The sequence below is a fragment of the Homalodisca vitripennis genome, chromosome 4 (genome assembly GCF_021130785.1).
Source record: "Homalodisca vitripennis isolate AUS2020 chromosome 4, UT_GWSS_2.1, whole genome shotgun sequence".
Lineage (NCBI taxonomy): Eukaryota > Metazoa > Arthropoda > Insecta > Hemiptera > Cicadellidae > Homalodisca > Homalodisca vitripennis.
The window spans coordinates 42,368,705-42,389,064 of NC_060210.1; the positions used below are offsets into that span (position 1 = coordinate 42,368,705).

The following is a 20,360-nucleotide window of genomic DNA, read 5'->3' on the forward strand; positions in this document are numbered from 1 at the left end:
GATTGTTGATCATTTTAATGACAAAATGAAAAATGTGTACTATCCAGGAAAGGACTTAGCCTAGACGAGGCTATGGTACTGTGGCGAGGACGTTTGTTTTTTAGACAGTACATAAAAAATAAACACCACAAGTATGGTATAAAAATTTATACCCTCACTGAACGAAATGGACTCGTCCTCAACACTCTGATTTATACTGGTCAACAAGACGAATTGGGTGGTTAAGGTCATACTAGTAAAGTGGTGAAGCACTTGGTAGAGGGGAAAGAAAACAATGGCCATGCAATTTACATGGACAATTTCTACAATTCCCATGACCTGTCAAAATCTCTTCTAGAAAAGGGCATATACTGCACAGGAACCTTGCAAGCAAACCGGCAACAGAACCCTCTGGATGTTATAAAGAAGAAGTTGCGGAAAGGAGAAACCATTGCTCAGTACTCCGAGGACCATGTTATGGTAGGAAAATGGCAAGACAAGAGGACAGTGATGTATATTTCTACTGAACACAGCAATGAACTTACTGATACAACAAACAAACGTGGAGCTAGAGTGCAAAACCCTTTGCCCATAATTAAATACAATACATACATGTCAGGGGTAGATAGAAAGGATCAATTGATGGCCTACTATCCCTGTCAGCATAAAACATTACGTTGGTACAAAAAGCATTTTGTACACTACCTGCAGATGATTATAATAAATGGATATTTGCTTTGCAATAAATATGCTATTGGAACAAAAATGACTATGTATGATTACAGACTCGTTGTTATCAAAGCTCTATTGGCCAATAAACCCCGCTTAGCTTTAGCTCTAAGCCCCAAGGAAAAGGATCATTTCCCATCTAAATGCCAAACAGGTAAGATACATTTATATAATTTACAATTAGCAATAAGCAAATTAGTACCATATTACCATGTACCATATTACTGAAAATAAACCCATTTTGTTCATAACTTTGATAGCATTTTTATAGCATGTTGCATAAACTCTTTAATTTCAGGAAATAATGGTAAAACGATGAGGAAGAAGTGTAGGAACTGCAAATCCAAGGGCAAAAGGATGGATACAATTTATCACTGCCTAGCTTGTCCCGGCTATCCCGGACTATGTTTGGCATGTTTTACGGAATATCACAAATGAAGCGCCAGTTCCTAAATTCAGATGTCAAATTCAAGGATTTGTTGTACATATATTTTACTGTAAATATATAAAATACATTTTTGTAAATTATAGAATGATTTTCCATTTGTCAAACTACGCGTATTTTACAAAATCTATACCACGATTTTGTTCATAAGAGAACAAAATTACATTATTGACCAAAAATTTTATCAATCGTAATTAGTTGTTACATAAACTGGCTAATAATAGAATATCCAAAGACAAAATTTTGGTAGTCATGGTGAAATAAACATGGACGCACAAGTGCGCTTTCAGCATATGACAATGACAATTCTAGGTCATGTGCTATGGACGCACATGTGCGTCCATCATATATCAATGTATATATATTGTGAGAATGACATAGCTAATATATATACATGATATTATATAAATATATCATGTATAAATACTAATCAAGAGTGCAGCTCATGGGGAAAGACTGCACATATTCGGGCAGCAGTGAATGTGTTAAATCAAATATTTTCCATTATATCACAATACCTTTAGGAGATCAGTGAGATAGTTCTTCATGATATGTTTGATCTTGTTCCATCTCTTACTCTTGGCAGGTTGGGCATTAGCAAGGTTATGGGCTCGCAAGTTGAGCAGCTTGAGCAGAGCTGGCTGCAGTTCCACCACACACAATTGTACCACAGCATTAAACACTGCCAACCAATTATAACAACATTAACATTTAAAATATAGAATAATTCAACTGCTATACACTTATAATTAATCCTGTTTAAATTTCTATTTATTTTTTAAATATCTAACAAAAAATAATAAATAGATAAATGACAGTTATTTGGTACACTTCAATCAGTATTTAGTGTTGATCGAAATATATCAGAAATCTCACTATTTGTAATAAATAATAATTTAAATAAGTAGCCTATTTGAAGCAAAAAGATACATTACTGATCTACTCCATCTCAAAATCTTAATCTGCCTCTGATCATTGTATAAAAATAACATTCAGTTGGATCATATGTAGAATCTCTCACTATGCAATAATCCAGTAATCAGATCTTGTCCCACATTTGTAATACAGTACAGATTATAACTACTTTAGTGGATTCCTTAATGTCCTGACTATACTTTCCAAAGTTTAAATTTTATATAGAAAAACTGTAGTTCAAGAAACTTTGAAATTAAATGTTACATCCTACGACTAACAAAAGCTATTCCAAACCACTGGAAGATGATGTATTTTGAAATGGAGGGTGAGTTGAAAGACACTACTTGTGAAAGAGGGATTTTGGAGATTAGGCCTCTTTGACAAAGAGTGACTCACCATCCTGGTATCATTCAATATCAGATATTTTTAACAATTCTCAAATTATATATACCTGAACTTCCTTCAACTCTGAATTCCCTTTGTTCACCAGCCTCATCTCCTGAAACTGTCTGCAATGCTGCTTGGAACACCTGTACTACTTGTGTTACAAGAGAAACTGATCTGTAAGACATAAGACATAAGATAATTTATAGCCGGTGATCATATATACAATGAAATAGGCATTTTCAATACACTTTTAGTATAAAACATACTAATATAGAAACAAACCATCATTGAAAACCACAAAACAGATTTAACAGACTCAAAAACATTTACCTTACAGTTGTAAAATAAACATATATTTTAAAATTAAAACCCAATGATTTAAAACTGAATAAATCAAAACAGAAAATCATTTTAATTGGTTTATTAATTTAATATGAATTAATTAATATAACTAAATATAACTCAATCTAATTTAGTTAATTTTTCCCGGCTGAAAGGATTAATCTTCTAAATTGTCTGACTTCAACATAATGCTTGAAAATTAGTGGAGAAGTATGAATTTTGTATAATTGTAAGGTATACTTTTTTACAGAATAATGTTTCATTGATCTACTTGATTTTGTGTTGGGTATACAATAAATAAAATTCATTTTCTGACATAACCTTATGGAAAAGAATGAATAAAAGAATTGAAAGCTATGTGGAAGGAACAAAGTATCTGATTAACACCTTTTTCTAACAAGTTTTCTTGATGAAAGTAGTTGATCCAGAATTAAAATAAAAAAATGCTGTGAATTTGGTGGAGCAAAACATCGATATAGGAAATTAATTTACATTCTGTTGGTATTAGAGACCTAATTGAGACTAATAATTTGATTTTGATTTTACAAAATAATATCTTTTTAAATTAGGTAAAACCATACCTTAAATTGCATATAATTCATACTTAAAAAAAAGAATACAGACCAATCAAAAAACAATTGTAAACTTAAATCAATTAAAACATTGTACTGTAAGTATTTAAAAATTGCATTTAAACCACATTCATTCAAAGGGTCTAAGCTGAAAGTTACTGCCACTTAAAACCGAGTCAGAGTGTTGTAAACAGTGGCACAATCACCAAGAGGAGACTACGAACACAGCCAGCCATGTCGCATTGTCCGCCAAGCTGAGAAGACAACCAGCTATAATTTCACCTGAGCTCTGCGAGACATCAGGTAAGGCTTACACTTAGTGGACTGCCAAGGCTAAAAGTATAAGACATAACCATTCTGAACAAAATTATGCTTACGGATTAGATCGCAGCTCTTCTTGCCATTCAGATACACTGCTAAGAGTCACTAGCACACCCGGGGCTCCTGTCCAAGCATCCCCTTCTGTGAAGTCTTCTTCATCACTATCCACCTATACAACGTGTTAAAGGATATTATACAAAATTAAAAATTTGTTAAACAATTAAATCATAAAGCCAACCAAAATATTAATGTTGAACTTAAAATTAATTAACATAGAAACAATTTTAAAAATAACTGATAATAACTTAATAAAATAAATAAATTGTATAGAGTTGACACGCAATGCTATCTTTTGTGACACAAATATTTAAGATATAATATAACTCTAGTAGCATCAAAATAAACCTACTAATAAACTGATATTTCCAGCAAAATCTATTGGTCAACTATAGCAAGGTGAATTGGCTCAACTTGACTCAAGAAAGAGTCTTCTTCTTCTTCTATGGGGCGGCCTTGCCATGCACTTAAGCCTCAAGGGCCTTTTGCGCACCCCGGAAGCACACCATGAGGCCTACCAGTCTATGATTTCAGCAGTGACGATGCTTCCTCAGGTGACCATATCCTGTGATCAGACCTATAACCCGAGAAGACATTGATCTATTTCGTGAGAGAAGGTCAGACGCCACTCTGAAGGAAGGCGACTGAAATACCATTCTGCTCATTCTCATGCCCGGATGCAACCTCCACCTTCTCTCGTGTTCAGCACAAACCCATTTCGAGACAGCCCCAAAGGATTCACACCTTGGAATACCGCAGAACGGTTGAGGGTCTGTCATAATTGACGCTGAGCCCCGGTTGGCCAGGTCATCAACTCTTTCATTCCCAGGGATCCCCTTATGACCAGGAACCCAACAAACATTCACATTGTTGATTCTGGCAAGGGAAGAAACGACTTGATAGCAATCCCAGAAAAGTTTGGATTTGAACACACTCCAGCGCCATCTATCCGTGCCTGACTATCCGTGAAAATATTGATCGTCTTACTCCTATATCGCAGATGAAGAAACCCTACTAGTTAAAGTTAGTCTTACTCAATTCTACAGCATGTCAAATCAATACATAACATACACACGCACACTAAAGGGTGTTTCTTGGACTGGAGTAGTTTAGACCATTTTTTATTTATGAGTTGCATTGCTGGAAAACCTATGTAGTCTGTGACATGTTAGTTTATTAGTAGCTAATTTCTAAAATATGGCCTATTGATTATCAATGTTTGTAGTTAATGTATTGGATACTTGGATACCAAGAATGCTATTCATTTAAATACCTACATATATGTTATCACTTCCACAATGCTAAGAAAAATATAAACAACACTTTCCTCAGTATTTACATGAGATTATTTCTATATTATTTTATGACACTCCAGAAAATAAGAAAAATTAATGCAAGTAACAATAAAATTGTGATGTAATTCAATTATGCCTACTGTTTTTCCTCTGTTTTTCAGAATTTACTAACTTTCTGATAATAACACAATTTAACTGGTTTTTAATATTAGTTTCAACTAAAATATTTCTTGTTTGTAAATAAAATGACAGTGATGTTTCAAAATTTGAATTATACAAATTAATAAATATAAGGGTAAAACTGTAATTACTACAATTGAAATATCTAGGTTGTGTTACTTCTGAGTGTTGATTTAATAAATGTTCTTCTTTTTGTTTTATCTGGTTTACAAAATAAAAACAATGTTTAACACTTGGCATGATATTATTTTCTTGAAATATTTATTTCAATTACATACCTCAAGCTGTTCTGGTGGCTTGTGTACTTTTTCATTATCATCAATTTCTGATCCCGATTCACTATCTGACACATCAAATTGTAAAAGTTTCTTATCGTTTTCTTCCAGAAACTGATAAAACTCTGGATCAGTTTTCTTTAAGTTGGCCAGGGACTTCTTGTGTTGCTTATCGTCAAATAAGTCTTCCTCATCATCCTGGCCGGCATCTTCATCTGAGCTTGAGACTTCATCATCTGTTGGTTGAAACATATTAATGAGGTTAGTTTTCACATGATTTGCTTTTCCAACTACGTAATTAATACAATAATACAAAGCAACCAAATCACTCATTGAAAAATATATTTTTTTTTTTTACTCCCAGATATTATTTGTCTAAAGATAAAATTCATAAATTAGGTGAACTTTAAGGTAAGTAAGTCTACAGTAAAACAAGAAAATTGTCCTTTAAATGTTTGGATAATTTAAGAAGGTGAACACAAAATTTTACATGGTTACGTGGCCGGCATCATAATTAACATTGGTCTTCTGGTTCACACCGCAATAAAACATTGCTAACACAATTAATTTCTTGAAATATTTCCGTTTTGCTCTGGAGAGCAATCTTCAGTCAACAAATGTTAACCAAAACTTGATTTTTTACATACTGTATTTTACTCAAGGAGAGAATATTGAAAAAAAAAATACACAGAATAAAATGTTTACTTTCAACATAACCTTAGTCGTGCAGGAATATACTCAAGGTGAGAAGGTTAAAATTTTTTTTAAACCATCAAACAAAGAATACAAATTTTTATTTTAGTTATAGCCTTAGTCAGTAGGATTATATTTATATAATTGGTAGCTTAAATTTGTTCTAGTTCTTAACTGTATCGATCCTCTACATTCTTTTTAAAGTACCCTACAAATACCACAATAAACCTTTATAAGGTATCTAGATACTGAAATCCCAAACACAATTGATTTAATTTGCAGAACTTCACTAAAAAAAACTATTTTCTTACTTAAGTTTTAACATATTCCACTTATTGTTATTCACCATGAAATATAGTAAATTAAAATAAACATATAAATGGTATATATTTATAATGTTTATATGTTAAACGGTATACTGTATATATTTTGGATGAAAAAAAAATCATTTGACTAAATAACGTTCATTTTGTCTCAAGAAAGTTATAGTTTTATAAGTTGCAGGCAAAAGGCACAGTGTGTACATCTTTCTGTTCAGTGAACCAGAGGCCAAAACACATTCATACTGAATCCTCAAGTCAGCGTTTAGCAATAAACGCACTTACACTGTTTAGCAGTAACTGGTTTATTTCTGAACAAATTATATATATATATTTGAATAATCTCAGCTATGTTTGGGATTTTGTTGTTTTCACAGAAATACACAAATCATCTGGGACAATTAGCTTAAATGTGTATATTTTGTTCTGATTTCCCAGTTTTGTTTGTAAATGGCAGCTGGTATGTTTTATTTAAGAATCAGAACTTGAGAGATCATTATTGGAAAGTAAAAAGTGACAGAAATGATAGTAATAATAATTTAATTCCTTCCTGGAGAATAACAACTTGGAAGAGTTTGTCTTTGAATACTTGAGCTACATGTTCATGTGACTGGTACCGGTTATACCAATGTCATCAGAACAACAATCAGGTAATAAGTGTGCAGTCTTATTTATGATTCTACCAAGAAACACAAATTGGAGGACTTTATTACGAGTCTGTCTTTTTCAAAACAAATACCCCATATATATCATACTATTCATAACGTTTATTAACAAAAAGAGAAGACACAACATAATTGCAACTTTCCAATATCAAGTTCCTTGGAAAGGCAATTGACTAGAACACAATGGTATAAGTCAGCTTTTTTACAATTATATAGAGATATGTGAAACACATTCCATCAATCAGCTTAATTGAATGAGAAATTTTCTCACTACTTGCACATTTTAAAAGAAAGATTTGATTAAGTTTTGTTTCTAGATTCTTAGACTCTTTATTGCATTGTATGTGCATAAAATACTCTAGTTCATTGAACTAACATAATAATATATTAAGTTAATTCTATGGAGTCCAATAGTTCCATTTTCTTGGAGTAACTCCAATGGGCCTACACCTGCAATTCTTAAATACATTAGATATAAAAACCAATTGACAAAACAACTAAAAGAATTTGTCTATACGTAAAAATATCAGTATTACCATTCAAGGCTTTTGCCTAAAATAATAAATATATTTCCAGCCTAATAAAATCACTTTATTGAAAATGTCTCAACTTTCCACTCAGGACGCCTGGTACATAGTAGACAATATAATAACAACAATTCATAAAACTGTATTAATATTTACCACATAAATTATTATACAATTTTCTGTAGAGTAACTCATTTATTTAGAACATGTTATGCAGTTATAAACAGCAAAGGTTTGTAGAGTTAAAAACAGCTGTTTTAAACTTACCATGTGCATCTTTGGTATTTGGTGCTCCAGTTATTTCATCACTATCACTTGCTCCATTTACTTCTGAGATGACACTGGAAACATCACTTTCTTCAGATGATTCTTTAGGGTTCAGTTTTTCTAGAGCTTTTTTGTTCTTAGCTATCAATGAAGGAACAGATCGAGTTTTTTTCTTTGTTACTCGTTTTTTGAATACACTTGTTCTCTTCATATTTCTTTTTAAATCAACAGTCATAATAACTTGTTACAGAGAAGAGCACACTACAAAAAAAATTACACATTACAGAGCTTAGCTACAATATAATACACAAACAAATCAGCTGCAATATATAAGCACCCAACACTCGAATTATTTACAATATCGAATCACGATTAGAACAATTTAAATGCTGTCAGATATGTTTACTCTGTTAAGTAATTATAAGTACTACGCTGCTCAAACCTAGTATAAACACAGTTGTATTATTTTCTATAATCTAAAATGCGTAAATGTTTGTGACAATACAAAAATATAGCTTCACTATAATACACAATCTTAAAGTCTATAACCTTTAATTCAGTTTGACATTATTGTTCTAAATGAATTCAAACAAAGTTAAATAATTTGTATGATATTGGGTCAATTCATTTCAAATCACCCAGGTCATGTTGCTCAACATTTTTAATTTGCCTAATTTTTTTATTATGAGTTCCCTATGGGTAGACAATCACAAAACACTATTGAAAAAATTTTACAAGCCGTAGTTTTTTTCCTAGCGGCCATTTTTAAAAATGGCGGTTTTGCAGATTTTAGTAAAATCGCGGTTTGCGAAAAGTTTAATTGCCAAGCTATTTTTTAAAGATATCAGAATAATCCAAAAACCGGTGTGGTCAGCATAAAAATGAACTTCAATTTGACATTATAAATAATGTTTCTTTTGTGCAAGAAAGTCAGTCAAACTTGTTCAGCAAAAATCTCGGAAGAAAATTATCAATTGTTACTTTTTAAGACCATAAAAGTTTAAGAAGGAAAAGAGACTCACTATTAATATTTTATTTCTTTGTTGAAAACTAATATAACTAACTACTGAAAAAGTTTTTAGCCCTGAGAATGCTCTCCTTTTTTTTCTAGAGCTTTTCAAAAATGGCCGAAAGCCTAATAATGTCAATTTTCTAGGGTTAATAACTAAAAAGGGACTGAATGAAAATAAATGAAACTTTTACAGAATGTTCTTTATACAAATAGGAATATCTCATAAAAAAATTATGACTGAGACTTAACTACATTTAGAGATATACAGCATCGAATTTCAGTTAAAAAGCGCTACCCTTTTTCTGGCTTGTGCGGTACCAAGTTAGCAAACAAGGGCTTGTTTTAAATCATTATGTTAACAATAAACTTATATTTAATGCTCAAAACATTATATTCCTTATTTAAACCTACTTAGGATTTACAATAAAAATTATTTAAAAACCAGAAAAATTAGTGACCATCTTGATCACAATACCACGACTGTACATATTTCAACATCACCTAATTAGTGAAATAAAGAAGATAAACCCTAATTTTTGAAATGGTAATTTACTTTAGCGATGGAGCAAGCAGCCAGTACAAAAATAAGAAAAACTTCATTAATGTCTGCCTACACAAAAATGATTTCGGTTTAAAAGCAGAATGGAATTTCTTTGCCTCATCACACGGGAAGAATTCTTGCGATGGTATTGGGGGAACCACGAAACGAGAAGTTACACGAGCTTCACTTAAAAGACCTTACACTGAACATATCCTGACTCCACAAGATATGTTCAAATGTTTTTTGAGAAAATATTACTGGAGTTCAGTACATTTTTGTTCCTTCAGCCGAAATCAAGCAAATGGAAACAAAACTTACCAAGAGATTTGAAATGCTGTTTACCAGTGAAAGGAACAAGAAGCTATCACAGATACATCCCCATAAGTGGCAACCAAATAAGATGTTTTGTTACTTCTGCAGGCTCAAACTTTGATGATCATCAAACATTGATACTTTTCACAAATGTATCATCTTTTACGAGTAATGACTATGTTGCTTGTATCTATGATGACAAGTGGTGGCTTGGTAAAATCGAAGACAAAAAATGAAGTCAACAATGATGTATTGGTGCATTTCTTTCACCCTTCTGGACCAAAAACTGCCTTCCAGCTTTCCAAAAATGACACTGCCTGGGTGCCTGCTAAGAAAATAGTGCGAAAGGTGACTCCACTGGAACTAACAACCGTGTCTGGTAGGACACATAACATAAATGAGAAACTATGTAATGAAATATTATCTTTATTTAAATTCGCTGATGAAAATTGCAGCCAACAAGTAATTGAAACCAATGTTTTAAATCTAAAATGCACAGAAGAACAACATTATGTGGATACTGTATACAAGTGTAGTACAAAATTGTATCAGTAAGTTAAGTTGAAGAATTATGATTCATACCTATTGTTCTCACTGTGTAAGATTATGAGTTACTATTTTAAAATATTCCTCAGTTACTAACACATATTTTTACATCATGTATTTTATAAAATGTATTTGAAAATATTATATTTTTAGAACATAAATTATAATGCATATACATTTTGACAGTATAATAGATCTAAGCAAAATTATTTTTCCTAAAGTGCGCAAGTGCTATTTTGTGGTTATGAGTATTGTTTATTTATACCATTATTTTTCTGGTTTTATTTAAATAATTTTTATTGTAAATCCTAAGTAGGTTTAAATAAGGAATATAATGTTTTGAGCATTAAATATAAGTTTTATTGTTAACATTAATGAATTTAAACAAGCCCTTGTTTACTAACTTGGTACCGCACAAGCCAGAAAAAGGGTAGCGCTTTTAACTGAAATTCGATGCTGTATATCTCTAAATGTAGTTAAGTCTCAGTCATAATTTTTTTATGAGACATTCCTATTTGTATAAAGAACATTCTGTAAAATTTTCATTTATTTTCATTCAGTCCCTTTTTAGTTATTAACCCTAGAAAATTGACATTAATTAGGCTTTCGGGCCATTTTTGAAAAGCTCTAGAAAAAAAAAGGAGAGCATTCTTAGGGCTAAAACTTTTTCAGTAGGTAGTTATATTAGTTTTCAACAAAGAAAATAAAATATTAGTAGTGAGTCTCTTTTCCTTCTTAAACTTTTATGGTCTTAAAAAGTAACAATTGATGATTTTCTTCCGAGATTTTGCAGAACAAGTTTGACTGACTTTCTTGCACAAAAGAAACATTATTATAATGTCAAATTGAAGATCATTTTATGCTGAACACACTGGTTTTTGGATTATTCTGATATCTTTAAAAATAGCTTGGCAATTAAAATTTTCACAAACCGCGTATTTTACTAAAATCTGCAAAACCGCCATTTTAAAAATGGCCGCCAGGAAAAAACTATGGCTTGTAAAAATTTTTTCAAATAGTGTTTTGTGATTGTCTACCCATAGGGAACTCATAATAAAAAAATTAGGCAAATTAAAAAATGTTGAGCAACAAATTTTATTTTTATTGGGTGATTTGAAATGGACTGACCCTATTTTAGTAATAGCCGCTAGAGACAGGAAATACTGTTGTTTGTTAATAACCTATAACAAAATAACGTGTTGAGGTATAACGTTCCAGTAACCTATTACCGTGGTACATGTTAGCATACAAAAATTTAACTAACTCACTACGATGTAACATAGACTGATAAAATTATAAACGGGTAAATTCAAATTTTCACTATACAACACTATTATTGGGTACTGCAATGTCCTTATCTACTATTTATTATTAGGCTATACATACGTATTATAAATATAAAAAGTTAAAGATAACCTTTACAAGCACTCACGTGATCTGAGCTTGAATTCGTGTACTTGAGGGATGTTTTTTTTTATTTTAACAGAAGTGCGGGGTGGCGCCTGGCGGCACTCAAGCCCGCACTGATGACCAAGGGTGTTTCCGATTGGCATTTTCCCCATCTCAGATCACGTCCCAGATCATCCAACATCTCCGACGTCATATCATGTTGTACAATATCCCGTTAATAGATTACCACTGAATTACCTGTTACTCACACTAATACTGCCCATCTGTAATAGCAGCATATATAATAGTTATGTACATGTTTTATTTGTGTCGGACACGTTTATCCTTCAAAATAGTAAAAAGGAAGTCAATAATATACTGTTTCATTTGTTATATTTATGTATACAAGTATAGTCTAGATTGTCTTTTATTCACCATATTACTTTTTATACTTAATTTGAAATGTCTATAACGTAATTTGGTTTAAGTAGTTATGTCAAGGATGCTTTACTCATGAATATTGATGATTCAATATTACCGATTATTCCAGTGTTATTATACTGCAGCTAAGAAATGTAATTAACCTTTTGAAGAGTATGAGTTTCACTGGGAAAGTAGTAGCAACTTACCGGTACGTCATCTATGTACTATGTCCAAATGAGTAAAGACATACCAGTAAGTATTTCATGTTTAAATGAAATAAGTTTTTTTTCATAATGACAAAGGTTTTATGATGAGAGTAATTACTGCAGGGTAACGAGAGATTGTTATTTGAGAAGTGTTGTTGGGGCAGGTGCCATCACAGCTTATTCAGTAGCATGGTGTGGTACTCAGCACTGGAGCAGCGCTGTGCTCTCCGACTCTGCTGTTGTCGACTGCTAGCATGGGTCTGTTTATTGGTTGGTGCAAAACAATCACAGCAATATTGGATGGAACTGCGGACAGTGTCATGCGCAGTAGCCACCCATCTATCTGGTACTGTTCAGCAATGTATGATTTTGTTGTTGTCTCTGTTTTGAGTATTTTTACTGCTTGACAATAAGTTTCAGTAAACAGGACCATATACATTGTGATGAAATACATGAACTTTTGTACAATGCCAGTGAGGGTAATCAGCTTGTTGAATATAATGAAGAATTTATTCCATTCATCAGTTATAAACCACAAAACTTGACTGCACTTGAAAAGACGACCATACAAAACGGCTAATGGTGACGTGAAAACAAAAATCACAATGTATTTATTTTGGAATGTACAACGCATAAAGTCTGACCAATCACGAAATAGCTGAAAATAACTAATCAATAACAAGATACTCAACGTAAAAGTGTATTGGTATAAAATGGTGCAAAAATGTCTAGAAACAAGTGCAGAGGAGAGTACACCGAAATAAACATCGATATAGAGGTAGAAGTTGTTGAAAAAATTATCAGACATCTAAAATTTCTTCTACTTTGTTGGCCTGTTTCTTCAACTCTGTTGGTTTTGTTGATGTTGATTATCCCCTCCACCTCTTTCCTACCCCTCCTTACCTTGTTATTTCCCCACCCAGGAACACCAATTTCCTAGATTGTTGGACTACTCAAGATATAACCTAAAATATCTAACCTAAAAATTTAAGCATATTATCAGTTATTGTGCAATTATGCAGCACCATCACCTAAAAATTCTGTCTTGGGTATTTTGAGATTATGATGTGATTTGAGATCCTTATAATTGAAGCTGCTAAAGTAAATAGCAACCCAACCTATCTTTTGTATGGGTTAAGATGATGCACTAAGTTAGAATTTAGTTAGGAACTAGGTCCGGATACTCCTTCTTTCTATGGATGGAATATATGGTCAGTTTTGTCGGAAAAGTGGTTTTAAATGGTTATAGGTAAAATGGCTAAAGTAAACAATATCCCTCAATGTAGGGAAATAAAAAAAAATCATGAAATGAACTAACTAGTTAGACCAAAGTATATTTTCTAAAATGTATGTTTCCCCTTAGCCTAGGTCCATCTATATATTGAAAGAGGTTAATGTCAATAAAATATGACTTTTAATCGTGTGTATTTCGGTTGAAACCTAATTCATGCCTTTTAAAATGTAAACTCTTACCTTAAATTAAGTTTCACAAAAAAAACAATGTAAAATTTAATTATTGAACAGAAGGAATATTACATTCCAAACCATCAACTATCACGTGAAAACACTGAGAGAAATCACGCACACAAACAAATAATATTTTAGGTTATGTTACCGGGTACAGACCATAGAGTAATGTTCCAGATGACGAACGCGCGGCAGACAAAGTTTGATCTGCATTGTTGAATCTATGACTATGTTCTTGATGTATGCTTTATATTGTACACAACAAAAACCAATTTTTCACATGTACTTTCTATTCTTTATTTTTTCTATAACAATGTCTGTTTTTAGGTACAATTTAATAGAATACATATTTTATTTTTTACTGTTTTTTTTTATTTCCTATTATCATGGTTCTCACATACGTCTGAACCCAATATCACTATGGTTTTTTGGTACGGTTTATATATTTTGGATAAGTTTATTAGCAATAAAAATTTTTAATATGAATTAAAACTATAAGCGTAGTGATAAACTTATTACGTACTTACTAGTTTTAAGTTTTGTGTGTCACACCAGTTTTAACCTTACACACCAGGGATTTGGTCACGGGGAGCAGTCCACTTTGAAAAACTCTATCTTGTACATGTTAACTTATAATAGGTACATGTTTCTCATGAACCACTTGACTTAGAGAGTTGCAATTTAGCACACTAATAGAATGCACCTTTTTACATATGTGGACATGTACAATTTGTAATATTTTACCAAAATTTAAAAAAGGTTATTTTTTCGTTTGAATGTAAAAAACTTCAAATTTTTAGAGGAAAAAGTTGTACAAAACAAAAATGAAGAAAAGTATAAAACTTTCCACATGTAAAAAAAGTAAAGAATGTCTTATTTTACCAGGCGAAGTTAGGGCTAAGAAGCCCTCTCTAACACTTAACATGTCCACTTGTGTAAAACAGTGACATCTATAGATGTACCAATTTTCAGCTCTCTAAGTCAAGTGGTTTTGGAAAAAATTGTACCTTAAAATGAAACAAATGCAACTTACGGAAAATTACAGAAACAAATTTAATAGTGTCCTAGGCTGTAGGCTGGGTTGCCAGGATCTTTATTTTCCTCAAACTCATCTTCTAACCTCCTTCTTTATAGGGTAGTTTGCTGCCTACACTTCTTTTGGAGTTCTTGTATTGACTTTTCTGCTTTTTTTTATTCTTCGGACATCAAACATTTTCATCGCTGAAACACAGGTTTCACCAGCCATTTGCTTGAACATATGGCACTTTGTAATGTTTCCCTTGTTGTACCCTGCTATTGCCTCGTACACACCTAGTTCAAGGGTTCCTAGTCTTACAAATACTTTTTTTGGTAGTCTGCTCCATATAATATTGTTGAGCGGTTCGCTGATATTTTGCGTATTGTGCACATTTGGCAAGTAGGACAGGATTGGCCAAGTCCCTAAAAATAGGTTTTATTTCTTCAAGAACTGCAGAGGGAAGGTGAGTATGCGCTGAATGTTTGTATTCAGTACCATCTAGTTTTGATTTTTTGAACTTACACCAAGTATTATCTTTCGGGCATAATCCGTGTTCAGGTGTTTCGTCGGTGGAGCCAAAATAGAAATGTTCAGCCCATATTCCAGTTTTCATAGATTCAACACCTTTCGTGGCATTCCGTCTGATAGCTAGGCCATAAAAGATTTGTATGGTGTCTATAGCATGCCCTGTTAGACGGCCTTGTCCACCAATCCTCTTCCCATCTGATTGGACTTTTTTAATTTTTTAATTTATAACCTAAAAGTTGCTATTTACTAACTAGTCACTTTCATTGACTCAACATGCTTAGAACAGCTTATTCCAAAGACACTCAAATAAAAGCAGTTCAATATATTTACCACAATATGGTACATTATGTGAATTATGTTTTTTGCGCGGTGTTTTCGATAGAAGAAATTTGTTGCAAGCCCTTACAAAAATATTTTTTTTGCAAATAAGCCAATTTCAAACCATATCATGTTATATATCATTTTAAAGAGGAAACTTCAATCTTTCCAGTAATACCAAGAACAGAAAACTCATAAAAATTAAATTTTAAAGTAGTCTGCTCCCCTTAAGGAAATGGGTAGATTTCAATCCTCGAAACGTAATACTCAATTTATGTATGTATATGGCAATGTATCTGTAAGCCTATATATTTTAGCTATTATACATTCGCTATTAGCATATATCTGATTCGGCCTAAATTTGAGATACAGCGGTAGTACTTATACATAGCTAAACAAGTTCATTCACCAGTGTAGGTAACCAATAAGAAGTTTTAAAGTTTGCAGCCCTTCCATTAGAGCAAACGTTTTTCCTGGGTATTGTATGGACCGAAAATGAACACACGGAACAAGAGTATTGGAATACTTAGGTCATTTATATTGTATTGTATTTATGGGTTGGAGGTTCAACCCAGTCAGTGTATTTCTAAATACTTGAAGTGTTACGACTATTGACTTAAATTAAGTGTTGTAAAACTGAGCTGTTTAAACTAATATTGCATTTATATTTTTATATGTCCAAATGAGAGCTACTCAAAATCCATCTTTCGTCTAAGCGGTTCAAGAGATGCTTTATATTTGTATCCATGTTTGGATTTTATTCATGCCTGATATTTAGCATAATATGTTTTTTAAAGCACTGAAGAAAGGCTTCGGGATATTAAATACAACCTTTTATTTTATGCTTATAATTCCTCAGCAATTGGGTCACTTATGGTTACTGCAGTTAAACTAGTACTGGCCGTAGAACAGTACTTTTAGTATTAACCTTGATTCAACAGTGTTAGATCATTTAAAATTAGCTATTACCCAGAGTGTCTAATAATGTAATTCAGCCTACCTCTAAGAGTCAAGGCTACTAAAGATTTTTAAGAATAGTATGCGGTACAATTCTTTCAAATATTATTTGAGACGTTTCTCTCGCCGTATTCAATACAATACTACAGTTTTATCATTTTTATTAAATGTAACTGGATGAATATCTGTTGTCTAGACTATGTTGTCTGATAACTTTGCTCTTAGACTACGAATATAATTGTAATTATCAAGAATGCATATGCATATATTTAACTGCACTCTGAAATCCCTTCATTTGTAAAATACTGAGGAGCATTTGTTTTCTAATACAGTATAAAAGCGGTCTTACAGGTGGGAAATTCCTCGGTTTGAGGATAAAGGAGATGTAGACAGACATGGTTTTATTCGCCTTTTTTAAAATTCTTTAATAGCCTAGTTAAGCTAATCAGATATTGTATTCAGTAAATCATTTAATGTGTCTGAATTTATAACTTGGTCACAACGAGAGGCAAACACTGCTCGCTTTATAATCAGGAAACGTCACTGATATTGTTTCTGAATTGGTTGGAATATCAGACATAAATACAATGTGTATATAAAAAGGGCCTAATGTGCTATCCTGTTCTACTTGATGTCGTCAATGTGACCTGAACATGTATATTTTGTTGGTTTTGATATAATATGAGTGATAAAATTTCTTTGATTATAAACAACAGCACCTGATGCTCATACCTTGTCAAGGGCTTGACGTACACCAAGAAGTGCAGCAAAACAAAACCTTTGTATGTATGTTTCGTGTCTTATTATAATTAGCGCCACCATATGCACTGTTCAGTTATTGAATTCCTTTGCCTGAACACAGACTGATGGTCTTGTATATTATTTTTTTTAGTTATCATTAATCATTAAAGCTTAAGGGATATATCTTCAAAAAATTGGAACTTTTGGTAGAAGGCTGATTGGTTTGTATAATGCAGCCAGATTAGGTTTGCCTGATAAGGCAAGATTATTTGGGAAAACTTCCATTGATATAAAAACTACTCCTCTGAGGACTGGATTAGGGTATACTAATGAAATGAAAGCCACTGTTTGCTCGAGTCACTGCTGGCGATGAATAAAAAACATCCATTGCGATATTACCTATTAGATAACAATTTTTACGTAAACAGACAAATGATCACAGTAGCCGATAAGGTAAAAATTCTAGGTGTTACCTTAGATAATAAACTATCATTTAAACCGCACATTGAACAATTGCATACACAATGTCTGAAATATATTAATATTTTAAAGATGTTAGCATGTAACAGAAATGGAGCAAATCCCCACTTCATACTTGCGATATACAAAGGCCTAATTAGAGCTAAGCTTGACTATTGTTCTTTTTTATATGGCCATGCCCCAAGGAATATACTCAATAAACTAGAAGTAGTACAAAACCAAGCTCTAAAAATAGCCACAGGAGTTTTTAGGACCTCTCCAGTTATATGACTTCAAGCGGAATGTGCGGTAATTCCCTTAAACATAAGAAGAATAACACTTGCAGAGAGAATTGTTTATAAAATTATGACTCACCCCAACCATCCAGGATATGAAAACTTAAGTTATCTCCATATGAAAATAGATACCGATAATCACCCTTACTGGAGAAAAAAGAAAAAAACATTGTACATTTCAACAATTAACACAGCACAGCACATCAACCCAACTGAAAACCATTATGTCAAATTTACAGCTGCACATGAATTAATACTACCCTTAGAGCTAATTAACTTTAATGTAAACTGCAATATTCTAGTAAATAATAGAAAAGTAGATAAAAACGTTAATAATGTCTTATTACAAAATGAATGGCAAGAAATGGTAAACATAACCTACAAAGAAAAATTTATTATTTATACAGATGGGTCTAAAACAGATAATGGCACAGGAGATGCGATTTATATTCCATGTACTGACACCAGACTAAATTTTAAACTTAACAATATTACTTCAAGCTACACAGCTGAAGTATAGCTATCTATAAAACTGTACAGCACACCCAATCACTGAAGAACACTGAGGTAGTTATATGCTCTGACTGCCAATCCGTTATCAAAGCTATTGAAAATACAAAGTTTGGCATGGTAAAAGATAATGACATAATTAAAGAAATACTAGACAATAACACGAATACGTACATTATACAATGGGTCCCAGGACATATGGGAATAAGAGGTAATGAAGTTGTTGATAAATTAGCCAAGTCCTCAGCCCACAATGTAAATAATGTTAGAGCATTTTACACAACCATGGCAGATTTCAAATCGTATCAGAATACAAGGAATATAAGGACAATGACAAATAGTCTTAATACAAGTAACAAAGCACAATGGTACATAAGTGTCAAAAAAGCCTTTTCAAGGGAACCATGGTTTAAGGCAACAAACTATACTAGAAATGAAATTGTAAATATAGTTAGAATTAGGTTAGGCCATGCGAATGTAAACACCTGCTTACATGGAATTAAATGTTATTTCACTCCACTATGCCTAAATTGTACATTAGGTTCAGATGAAACGCTTGAACACATTTTAATGAAATGTCCGAAATATTATTGTGAAAGAGAGAAATTGTTAAAAAAAGACCAAAACACTCGGTCAAAATTTTTCTACAGGCTTAAGAGAAATTATGAGCATGGAGGATCACCAAATTTATATAGAAAGAAATAAATTTTTATTTTCCATCAATAAAAGACTATAAAAAATATAAACAATACTAACACTTTTTAAGATATATATGTGAAACCAATCCCAGGGTTCTTCTATCCGTGGCCCACCCTTTCGGGTTAGGAGGATACTGCTTGATTGGCCCCTGGCAGAGAAGACAAAATCCATTTTTTACCTTTGTGCTGTTATATTTTTTTGTAAATAATATCTGTGATGTGTGTATATATATATATGTGAATGGATGATGATTAGGTGTATGTATTATAACAATCAAAACTATGATGAACAAATGGACAATAGTGTACATCGAGGTCTCATGGTTATTTAAACCAGACCGCCTTTTAGGCAAAGGAAAAAAAAAGATAACAAATCGAAATTCTAGTTGGTTTGATCACGAAATGATTTCAGCGATCCGCATTTCTGCTGTCAAATAAGAAATAGTGTAATACAGCGCACGCGTTCTAGTGGAGATATGTGGTACTGACAACACAATTATTTATGTAATACGCGATTACGACGTAAAATTAGTGCGGTTGGGCAATATGCTAAAATTAAAAACATCGATAACACATTATTCGCTAGATTCGGAGTTCCGTAAAATTACTGAGCACACACTTTGTGTTAAAAACCTGATACTTGAGAAGTTTTATTCTTCCGCTTTGCAACCATATGAATTTTATTACGATCACATAATATTTACTTCTTTAACAATTTCGGAGTATGAAAATATGTCATTGCGCCGCATGGACAGCATTGGTAACTTAGCTGACGGCCTAAGTTTGGATAATAAAAAGAGATGTATATTTTTATTTTATAAAAAGTAATTTTTACAGGTTTTCATCGTTTTTACATATGGGAAGACTGATGATCATTCAAGTATGGGAAGAATGGGTTTGAACATATTTGTTTAAAATTACAACTCTCAATACTTAAAACATTGGCTATTTGGCAACATTAAGTAATTCT

General features: G+C 32.3%; 1 protein-coding gene across 1 annotated transcript in view; it reads right to left on the reverse strand.

Moving 5' to 3' along the window:
* The window catches only part of LOC124359206 (nucleolar complex protein 2 homolog), a 33,292-nt gene extending 19,274 nt beyond the window's left edge, over positions 1–14,018 (reverse strand). The window contains exons 1-6 of the mRNA XM_046811765.1: positions 13,872–14,018; positions 7,970–8,230; positions 5,501–5,733; positions 3,747–3,859; positions 2,520–2,629; positions 1,672–1,835 (exon numbers count right to left, since the gene is read on the reverse strand). Of these exons, the coding sequence (XP_046667721.1) occupies positions 1,672–1,835; positions 2,520–2,629; positions 3,747–3,859; positions 5,501–5,733; positions 7,970–8,204 (855 nt within the window). The 5' untranslated portion in view covers positions 8,205–8,230; positions 13,872–14,018. The remainder of the gene's footprint in view (positions 1–1,671; positions 1,836–2,519; positions 2,630–3,746; positions 3,860–5,500; positions 5,734–7,969; positions 8,231–13,871) is intronic.
* Between the last annotated feature and the right edge of the window lie 6,342 nt (positions 14,019–20,360).